Source organism: Ornithorhynchus anatinus, chromosome 11 (genome assembly GCF_004115215.2).
Source record: "Ornithorhynchus anatinus isolate Pmale09 chromosome 11, mOrnAna1.pri.v4, whole genome shotgun sequence".
Lineage (NCBI taxonomy): Eukaryota > Metazoa > Chordata > Mammalia > Monotremata > Ornithorhynchidae > Ornithorhynchus > Ornithorhynchus anatinus.
In genome coordinates, this window is record NC_041738.1 from 40,371,920 (window position 1) to 40,383,173 (window position 11,254).

The 11,254-nt window shown below is 52.7% G+C and overlaps 1 protein-coding gene across 1 annotated transcript; it reads right to left on the reverse strand.

The window, feature by feature from the left end:
• Positions 1 to 370: 370 nt before the first annotated feature.
• HAS3 (hyaluronan synthase 3) lies at positions 371 to 8,846 on the reverse strand. Its single transcript, XM_001511257.2, is given in 17 exon segments — positions 371 to 457; positions 459 to 476; positions 478 to 559; positions 561 to 639; positions 642 to 699; positions 701 to 721; positions 723 to 803; positions 805 to 1,299; positions 2,672 to 2,773; positions 8,217 to 8,291; positions 8,293 to 8,316; positions 8,318 to 8,394; positions 8,397 to 8,510; positions 8,513 to 8,633; positions 8,635 to 8,697; positions 8,699 to 8,788; positions 8,790 to 8,846. Coding segments are annotated over 17 exon segments (1,644 nt in total).
• Between the last annotated feature and the right edge of the window lie 2,408 nt (positions 8,847 to 11,254).

The following is an 11,254-nucleotide window of genomic DNA, read 5'->3' on the forward strand; positions in this document are numbered from 1 at the left end:
ACAAAAAACCCTCCTCGGCAGCCACTGCCAGTGCGCAGAGACAAGAAGCCCAGAAGCGTGACATCCCTGAAGACGTTCGAACCTCGGTGTCCAAGGAGTCTTGGATGTAAATATCTGTGTCGGGCAGAACGGCTCCCCCAGGCAAACCGTAGTTCAAACTCCCTTCTGCACCTAAGACTTGTCCTTTGGACAACAATTAAGAACCAACATACACAGGATTGCCTTCCCCTTCTCCCTCCCTCCTTATTAGGAAGTAGTCTCAATGACCTCTTCCCCCCTCCCCCGCCCCGCACTCACCCATTGCACTTTTCCCGCTGTGTCGGAGCCTTTCCCTCTCCCCACCCCACCCCCCCCCCCCCCCCGCCACTGGTCACACCTCAGCAAAGGCCAAGCTGTACTGCTCTGGCTTCTTCCCACAACGCCGGGCAATGATGGCGAGGTAGAGCATGAGGAGCGCCCACCCAATAGCAGCCATAACAAGATGGCCCCGGAGACGAGGAAGGCCAGCTCCGTCTCGCTGAACAGGTCCTGGGAGTAAGCGGTGTAAGCCAGCCCCCGAGGAGAACCGCACCCAGACGGACACGGGGATGAGCCGATGAAGTTCACCCACCACCGTTTTGCGGCCGGAGGTGCCCCAGCAGATTTGTTGATGGTGGCGATGGCAAAGATTTTGCGTGCCGCAGGAAGGCTGGTCATGTTAGAGGAGGGAGTAGAGGGACAATGAAGATCATCTCGGCGTTACCCCGCAGGAAAGCAGCGTACGTGGCCTGATGATGCCCACCAGCTGCAACCGTCAGCAGAAAAGAGGAGGATGTTCCAGACGCGGCCCCGGTAGAAGAGCTGGATGACCGTGGCGATGAGGAAGAAGGGGAAGAAGCCGGTCACCACCGACTCGTAGGTCATCCAGAGGTGGTGCTTGTGGAACCAGAGGGAGTTGTACAGCCACTCCCGGAAGTAAGACTTGCTCCAGCGGGTCTGTTGGTTGAGCCACCGGAGGTACTTGGTGGGGGTCTCCGTCAGGCACTTGGAGCGAGCCGTGTACTTGGTCCGGTAACCGAGGCTCAGGACCCGATTGGTAAGGTGACGGTCGTCCCCGAAGCTGCACTTGCTGCCCAGAAATTTCTGGTGGTACCAGTCCTCCAGGAACTGCTGCAGGAGGCTGTTGCGATACATGCCCAGGGGCCCGCTGATGCACTGGACGCAGCCGAAGTACGACTGGCAGGCCCGCTCCACGTTGAAGGCCATCCAGTACCGCACGCTGCTCAGGAAGGAGATCCACGAGTCGTACTTGTTGAGGATCTGAAGGGACACAGAAACCCAATCGAGCTGCCCGGCCCGACTGACCGGAGGGGGCACGGCCCCGGCCGAGGGGGCGCCCTGCGAGAACTCGGGAGCCTCCTATCCCGGCAGACCTGTTCTCTAGCCATCCCCCTCTCCCCGAGCGGAAACGGCAAGGAGCATGCTCCCGCTCGGCCTCACGAGGAGCTCGATAATAATAATGATGTATCCGTTAAGCGCTGGCTGCCAGGCACTGTACTAAGCGCTGGGGTGGAGTCGAGCACATCGGGATGGACAGTCCCTGTCCCACGTGAGGCTCACGGTCTCCATCCCCATTTTGCAGATGAGGTAACTGAAGCACAGAGAAGCAAAGTGACTCGCCCAAGGTCGCACAGCAGACAAGTGGGGGAGCCAGAATTAGAACCCATGACTCGGATTCCCACACCCAAGCTCGATCCACTCGGCCCAAAATAGCTCACTGCCGGGTCCACACTTGGCAGGGAGCAGAAGATGGCCCGAGACAGGATGGGCACGGTACCTACCTCATCACCACTGCCAGTTCGCCTGATCGGGCGGGGATTGTCTGTATCGGTGGCCGAATTGTACATTCCAAAGCGCTTGTACAGTGCTCTGCACTAGTAAGCGCTCAATAAATACGATTGAATGAATAAATGAATTGGTTAGGGGAAGACCACAGATGAAGGGAACAGAGGAAGGTGAGTGGGAAGACAGTCTCTTTCCACCTGCTCCATTGGACAGGCAGCAACTTTTTGGGGGCTGTCCTTGAGTGCTGGCAGGAGGCCAGGGGAGTTCAGGCCTGCAGGTTAAGAGCATCTCTCCAGAGTTCTAGCTTACATTGCCGCCCCACCTCTCACTCCACACAGGGGCGGGTGGAATTGACTTTCCCCTTGTCCACGGGTGCCACGAGGAACCCGTTACTTCCGGGAGCACCACCCTCGCCCCAGAGGCCCTGCAGTTTAGTGGTTTGGCGTTTAGAGAAGCAGTGTGACCTCGTAGACAGAGCACAGGCCTGTGAGTCGGAATGGACCCGGGTTCTAATCCCGGCACCGCCACATGTCTGCTGCGTGACCTTGAGCGAACTGCTTCTCTGTGCCTCAGTTCTCATCTGTAAAATGGGGATTGAGGCTATGAGCCTCAGGTTGGACTTGGACTCTGTCCAACCTGATCAGCTTGTCTCTACCCCAGATCTTAGTACAATACCTGGCACACAGTAAAACACTTAAATACCATTTAAACACAACACACACATCCCTCGCCCTAGGGATCAGGCTGCTTTCAGTGAGCATCAGACCTGGGCACGCCAAGTTAAAAAGTAGAAACATCAGAGCTTTATGCAAATAGCCGAAACCTTCGGACACTGGAATTTTCTTACCTGGACGTCTCCTCCAACTCCACCCACTTGGGGATCTTCCTCCAGGACCCGCAGCATTTCCACCGTACAAGCCGGATCCAGAACAGTGTCCGAGTCACACACCTGTCAGAGCAGGCACACGCCGTCAGTCCCCCCTGATTGCAGGCCCCCTAAACATCTGCTTTCCACACATCCGCCTCCTTGCTCCAGACCCAACTGGCACGGTCTGTTTGCAGGCTGCTCGGGTGGTGGGAAGAGCACGGCATCGAGGAAGGAGGAAAACAGGGCTTGGATTCCCTCCTCCACACCAAACAGGAAAGGGGAGCGGAAGGAACTTTCCGAGAAGCCGGTGCCCCATCTCAGCCCTAAGAGAACTAATGAGCACTTCTTGCCAGAGACTCAGCAAGGGTCTGGTTGTGCATGTGCTGGAGCCAATAATAATAATGTTGCAAATACCGACCGACATTATTATTTGCTAAGCACTTACTATGTGCAGAGCACTGTTCTAAGCGCTGGAGTAGACACAGGCTAATCAGATTGTCCCACGTGAGGCTCACAGTCTTAATCCCCATTTTATAGATGAGGTAACTGAAGCACAGAGAAGTGAAATGACTTGCCCACAGTCACACAGCTGACAAGTGGCAGAGCCGGGATTCGAACCCATAACCTACGACTCCCAAGCCCGGGCTCTTTCCACTGAGCCATGCTGCTTCCCATAGGCCGGGGGATGCCCAGAAAGGAACATGAGTTCCAGAGCTGGAAACCTAGACCCCCCCCACAAAATCCTGGTACCCAGCAGAAGAACCAACTTTGGGGAGGGCATGAGGGCCACTGCCTGAGGGAACTGGAAAATGTTCCCCCAGGTTTGGGCTGCCCACCCCATCCCTCATAGTAAGACAGGAACCAGTGGGGAAATAGATCCCCTCCCTGCCCCCATGCACTTGGGCATCCGTGTCTCCCCCGAACCTCCGCAGACCCCACGTGCATCTCTCCCCCACACAGCTCGAGAAGAGCTCCCCGGATTAGCAGAGGGCTTTGTGGAAAGGGCAGGGCACAAAGGAAAATCAGCCATGATTAGCCAGGCCTGGCTTTAAATCCCATCAACAGATGACCATCAGAACTCTTGAAACCCAAGCAAGACAATCTGGACAGAAGCTCCTAACCATCCCTTAGAACCTGCCAAGAAGTCACTTTCTACTTCTGCAAGTTGCGGGCATCACCGGGCCAGGCAGGGTAGCCCAGCCCCCAGGTGAGGGGGGGCAGTCACTCCAGAACAGGCCCACAGTGACTCTGACCGTCAGCCCTTCCCTCTGGTGGCACCGGTCCCGCTTCCACAATCTCCTCAGGAAGTCACGGGGACCGGGCCTCCCTTCACCCACCAGTCTGCCAGTCGGTCACCTTCTCCACCCCTGCCAGGGCACCACTTCCGAGAGACCGTCTTCCGACTCTGTTCTCCGACTCAGTACGGCGCTCAAATACCACTGATCGATAGCTACGCTGCACCAACGTAATCCCCTGGCGCAGCGAGCCAGCTGCCAGAGACTCCACAGCTACCATCCAGTTGCCCCAACACAACTCCCATATTTGCCCCAGTGCCTGGCACACAGTAAGCACCTGTGCCATTTAAAAATGAAATCGAACTGCTTGAGCAATCACTCTTCTAGATTCCAGGCTTTGAAGCAAAAGTGGTCCATCTTCTGCTAAGGTTCTGCTCTGTAAGGTTTTGGTTGCCCGGACCCGACTGTTTGGTCCGTGAGCAAAAACCCTGAGGGCACAGCCCATCCCAAGCCAAGAAGCGTGGCCTAGTGAATAGAACACAGACCTGGGAGTCGGAAGGCCCTGACCCCTTTCTCAGCTCCACCACTTATCTGCTGTGTGACCTAGGGCAAGTCACTTCACTTCTCTGTGCCTCAGTGACCTCATCTGGAAAATGGGGATTAAGACTGTGAGCCCCATGTGGGACAACCTGATTACCTTGTATCTATCCCAGTGCTTAGAACAGTGTTGGCACATAGTACTTAACAAATACTATAATTACTATTATTATTCTCTGTGCCTCTTATAATGACGGCATCTTGTTAAACACTTACTATGCGCAAAGCACTGTTCTTTGCTTTTGCTTTTTGTTCTTTGCTTTTGAGGATACAAGGTGATCAGGTTGTCCCACGTGGGGCTCACAGTCCTAATGCCCATTTTACAAATGAGGTGACTGAGGTCCAGAGAAGTTAAGTGACTTGCCCAGAGTCACACAGCTGACAACTGGCGGAGCCGGGATTAAAACCCACGACCTCTGACTTCCCAGCCCATGCTCTTTCCACTGTGCCACACTGCTTCTCTTTTCTGTAAAATGGGCATTAAGACAGGGAGCCCTATGTGGGACAGGGACTGTATCCAACCCAATTAGCCTGTACCTACCCCAGCTCTTAAACCAGTGCCTGGCACATAGTGAGCACCTAAATATCACAATTATTTTATTATTATTGAATGCCCCCTACCCCAACATCAACCCTCCCCCTGGGAGACCATCTCCCCGGTAAACAGGAAGCTCACCCACATGACCACACTGGGACCTCTACCTCTCATCTCCCTAGCAAGACAGTCTCCAGGAACAAGTCCCAGCATCCCTTACCATAAGCCCTTGGGCTCAGACCAGTTTTGAACCGAAATCTCCCTCCTGCCCCTTCCAAACAAGGGACACAACATAAGGCTGAATATCATTCAGCTCCCACCCAGGAGGGATGGAACCTCAGAGAAAGCCAGACCTCCACTGCACGACCAAGGCAGATGGAAAATGGTTACGACGGGAAATTCAGGCTCCTCTGACCCAGATAAGAAGTGACACGGTGAAGATGGGTGGCAAGCACCAATGGCAATTCTTCCTAAAGGGAAAGACCGGTGGGCTTGAAATGAAGTTCACAATTAATCTAAGATACTCCCCCTCAATTTAGTTTCAACCTCTAAGAAGCTTTAGTAAAAGGCTCAGTAGCTGCATAATTAGCTGTTTGGAATGCCGTCTTTCAAGTGTCCTTTTGCTAGTGACCAGCCAAGTCACTGAGAAACAGCAAAGTCTAGTGGATAGAGCACGGGCCTAGAGTTAGAAAGACCTAGGTCCTAATCTCAGCTCTGCCACCTGGCTGCTGTTTGACCTTGGACAAGTCACTATCTCTTGCCAAACTGTACATTCCACACGTGTAGTTCAGTACTCTGCACACAGTAAGCGCTCAATATGATTGAATAAATAACAAATACGATTGAATTTCTCTCGGTAAAATGGGAATTAAGACTGTGAGCCCCATGTGGGACATGGACTGGGTCCCGTCTGTCTTGCACCTACACCAGTGCTAAAGTGCTTAGGGACATAGTAAGTACTTAAATACCAACCGCCCCCCCCCCCAAAAAAAAAAGGGCAGGGGGACACATGGACAAGACAAAAGCAATCTCAAAAATTAAGAATTGACAACTCAAGCCACTGCAAATGCCTATCAGTTCCTCTAGATTGTACGCTAACAGCAGGGAAGCAGCAGGAATGTTCTACTACCTCAGTTCTTCTGGACTCTCCCAAGAGTTTAGTACAGTGCTTGGCACAGAGGAAGCACTCAATAAATACCATTGACAATGGCAACTATTAGTAAAATTAATTAATCCCCCAGTAAATTTATCCTGGCTCTGACAAGGGATTACAAGGGAAATGAATGGGCTTTTCTCGACAGCTAAAGTCTGCACCACTGGGTCCGCTTACTTCCACTCAGGGAGCAGGCATGAATTTGCCATTAGCCTACGGTCCTGATAGGACTATAATGAAGAGGCTTAGTTAGACCCAGGCCCACCTCTTGCAGAGCCCCCAGCGTTAGTACCACTGGACCTTAAGAGGACCATTAGAGATGTTTAATGATGTTTTAACTAGAGGGAAGGCCCTCCCCACCCCCCCCCCACCCTCTTTGAGTGAGAGGCCATTTTTAGCAAATATGATGAGACTGCAAAGGAGAAGAGGATGCCGGCTCCCTGCAGAGAAGTCTGGGCTGAAGGAAATGGAAAAAAAAGAAATTGATCATCCTGTTATTCACTCCTGGACCTAACAGGCACCCTCCCTTTGTATTGGGGCTAATAATATATGGGAACCTTGTCCTCCAAAAGTCAAGGAGAACATGAAAATCTATGATATTTTCTGGAAAGTCAGGTCTCTTAAAAATATTATGATACAACTCTTTGGAATGCATGGAGGGCTCCTTTGCACCCTGGGGGCTATTAGCCACCTGGGGAGAAAGAGCACTTGTGAAAATGGACTTGGAGACAGGAGATCCTTTATCCAGCTCTCTATTATTTGGTTGAGTGACTTTTCTCCTCTCCTCAGTACACATACAGAAAGTCTTGCCACTCAGATCCTACCGCTAAATATCAGCTTGGTCCTTAGTGCCTCCGGAAGGAACTCTTTCATTTAAGAGGATTGTCAGTGAAGAGCCAAGAGTTTCTACTTGGAGAAGAGTCTACCTCAGTTACGGAGGTGTCCTGGATGATGTCAAATGGAGCTCACAAAAGGGGATTTAAAAAAAAAACAAACAAAAGAAAAAACACAAAGGAGACAGACTGAAAGGTAGCCAGTATAATTCCCATCTGAACCTTTCAGAGGCCTATAGCTCTCCCGCTCCCCCCAGCCTGGGGTCCCTGCAGGAGCAGATAATAGTAGTAATAATAATAATTATATTTAGTATTATTTGTTAAGCACTATGTGCCAGGCACATTACGAGGCGCTGGGATGGATACCAACAAATTGGGTTGGTATAGTCCCTGTCCCAGGTGGAGCTCACAGCCTAAATCCCCATTTTACAGATGAGGTAAACCGAGGCACAAAGAAGTGAAATGACTTGCCCAAGGCACAGAGGAGACGGATGGCGGAGCCGGAATATGAACCCATGACCTTCTGACTCTCAGGTCTGTGCTCTAGCCACTGTGCCGAATCTGTACACTGACAGCAATCCCCCATTTTGGCACGAGGCTTAGAGGAAAAAGGTGGGGCTCCTTGCCTCTCACACCCTCCAAAACATGCCAGTCTTAAACTCAGCCAAATGCCCTCCTCTGCCTCTAACCCAAACCAAAGGCCTCTCTTCTTCAAATGACTCCTTAGTCATTTCTCCTCCTCCAAAGATCTCTGGCAAGCACTGGTCCCCAAGAGAAATCTCATCGTTTCCAGCTAAGGGTGTGGTGGAGGGGGTCAGAGACGGGGAGGAGACTAAGCTCCTAGTGGGCAGAGAATGACTTAGCAACTCCGCTGTAACAGGGTACTCTCCCAAGTGCTTAATACGGTGCTCTGCACACGATAAGCATTCAACAAATACCAAACAACTGATTGAGTTTACTCCTAAATAATTTTTAAGAACCCTTGGCAGTTTGGACCTCCGTCCGCCTGAGAATCCCAGGCAGAGGGTGAACCCTCAACCGGGTCCCGTTCTCCAGCACTACCAGCGACAAGCGGGACAGGGGGACAGGCAGGGTTCCCCCACTTTCCCTCCCCAGCTGGGGCGGGCCAGGCTCCGGGGCTGCCCTCCCAAGTCTGGGCCTCCCCACTCACCTGGATGTAGTCCACGGAGTCCCCGAGGGCTTTGAAAGCCGTGTACATCACCTCTCGCTTGCCCCCCCACTTCTGCGATGATACAGGAGAAGGTGCCTGCCGCGGACCACCTCCCGGACCCGGGCCGGGCCCTCCCGCAGGCCCGCCTCCGTCTCCCCCTCGCCGGCCTCGTGGAAGTGCTCCGCCAGACATAGCAGCAGCCGCTCCGCACCCGAAGCCAGACCTCGTGGAAGATCTCCAGCATGTACTCGTGCTCCTGCCCGTTGCCGTCCACCACCATCACCACCTTGAGTTCGGGTAGGAGATGCGCTGGGCCGAGCGGAGGCACTTGCGCAGGTAGTCGGGGTCCTCCTGGGTAGGCGGCCGATGCAGAGGGCCACCGAGCGCGGGCAGCTTCAGGGGCCGCCCATCCAGCCGGCATGCGCCGGTGCTCCAGGAAGGCGAAGAGGCTTTGGATGAAGAGGTGCAGGCCCAGGATGGCGCGCGTACAGACCGAACGAGAGGTAGTGCTTCTCCGTGTGGATGAACTGGTAGCCGGTCACGTATGCCGCGAGAATCCCTCCCAGCACGCAGCGTGGCAAAGAGACTGGTGCCAGCCACACGCAGGGCTGTGGCCAGATGGACTGGCATCCTGTCCAAGGGGAGAAGAGGAGTGGACAGTCAGGAACCAGGAAAGGGCTGAGGTGCAGGATTCGATCAGCAGCATTTTTGGAGTGCTAACGGCAATAGTCGGTGTTACTGGTCTAGTGCGAAGTGGAGTGGATAGAGCACGGGCCCGGGAGTCAGAAGGACTTGGGTTCTAATCCTGGCTTTACCACTTGACTTGCTGTGTGATCCTGGGCAAAGCCACTTTCACTTCTCTGGGCCTCAGTGACCTCATCTGTAAAATGGGGATTAAGAATGTGAGCCCCAGGTGGGACAGGGACTGTGTCCAACCTGATTACTGGTACCTACCTACCCCAGCACTTAGGACAGTGCTTGGCACATAGTAAACACAAGTATTATTGTTATATTATTATCATCACTGGCACTAGGCCTCACGAAGGGCTGCAAGCAGCGCCACTAATCGAACTTCAAACACAAAGATACGGTCAGGAGGAAGGTTGGGGAGAGACATAATAATACAAACTATTCATTTATATGAATGTCTATCCTGGCCTCTAGACCGTAAGCTCGTCGTGGGCAGGGAATGTGTCTACCAACTCTGTTGTATTCTCTCAAGTGTTTAGTAAAATGTTCTGCACACAGGAAGCACTCGATAAATAGCATTTATGACGAATGGACACCAAGGTGCTTATACTAGGCTCATCCCGAATCTCCACCACCAGTGAAGAGAGACCGTGTGGCCATTTCCCCATTTGATTTAAGACCCCGTAAGGGATGGCAGTGACCTTACTATGACGGTAAGCCCTGCAGCTTCTGGGCATCCTCCAGGTGAGGTCTTTGGTCCCCCTTCACTAATAAGTTTGAGAAGGCTTGCCTGCGTCAGCTTGAAAGGATCATTTCTGGCAACAGCACAGAAGGCATCATACGCCTCGGGAGCCCAAATCTAATTTGAGACCCTGAAGTAGAGGAATGCCAATGTTAGGATATCTAGACACCACACACTTCATTCATAAAGGAAGGGAGAGGAGTATCCCAAAACCGGTCCTACCTCACTCTCTCCCTGTACGTCAGAGAAAAAGCCACAGACTGTAAGAGCTCCAGCATCAACGGGAAGGTAGTGACGCAGGGAGGGCTTGGGGAAGACCACCAAGGATCTGAAATGGGGAAACAGAGGCGAGAGGAGTAAGGAGGGAGGGGGAAACCCCCCCCCCCAAATAGTAAGAGGGGTAGAAAGACCTGAAAACTGGGGTGGGGAGAAAGGGAGAGATCCAGAGCACACCAAGAAGGTAAAAGAGAGGAAATGTGGAAGTCATTTAGGCGAGAAAGAATGCCTGCTAGAAAAAGTCAAGCATCGAGATGACAAGGACTCACTTTCTGCCTCTCTGACCGTACTGCAGTTTCTGCTTCAAGGACGGTTAGGTCTCACCAGGTCCTAGTGCCAGCCCTAGTTCCTTCTACACAATTTTTTTTTTAAACATCTCTTGACAATTCCACCACATTTCAGCTTCCAGGGATTAGGGGTCTGCCTCCAATCAGGTTGTTCACATGCAGAGATCCAATAAGGCCAAGGAGAAGTGAAGAGTTAGTGATCGGGATCAAAGCCCAGGAACAGCCCAGCCAGCCACCCATTCCTTTACTGCTTGCTGAGAGTTTTCAGCTGGATATAGGAGGGTGACACTCTCTCTCTCTCTCCCCGCCCCTCCCTCCCACAGAGCTGAGAAGAATCTCTATCCTAGTTGTGCTCCACGACCCCCCTGGCTCCCCTCCCTGGCACTGGTTGGGTGTCCCACACCTCCAGAAACTGGTCAGTCAGTCCACCTTCCCTAATCATCAGCAGAGCTCTCCTGACGGGACATTACACGGGTTGGCTGGTTGGTGTTCTCGGGAAAGCAAGGCACAACCCAAGCTCACTGTGGGCGGGGAATATATCCATTATACTGTTATGTTGTACTCTCACAAGTGTGTAATACAGTGCTCTGCACACAATAAGCGATGATTGAATGACGGACCATCACTGGAGCAAGGGCGACAGCCGTAACACGCTCACTCAGCAGTGCCCACCCCCGCCCAGAAGCCCTCCAGAGCCCCTTCCCTGGGCAGGGGAGAAACAGTTACTTGAATCCTCTCTCATTTTCCTCAATCGCAACCTTAAGTTTCCTACCTTCAGACAGCTGTACTTGGATGTCCTAACACCTCACATATCCAAAACAGAACTCCTCTTCCCACCCAAACCTTGTTCTCACACCACTCCCCTCCCTGCCTCACAAGCCATAACCGTGGCATTATCCACCCACGTTCCCATTCAACCCACATATTCAATCTGTCACCGCGTCCTGTCAGTTCTATCCTCACATTGCTAAAATCCGTGCTTTCCTCTCCAAATTGCAACTACGCTCCCACAACACACTTATATCCCACCTTGACTAGGGCAC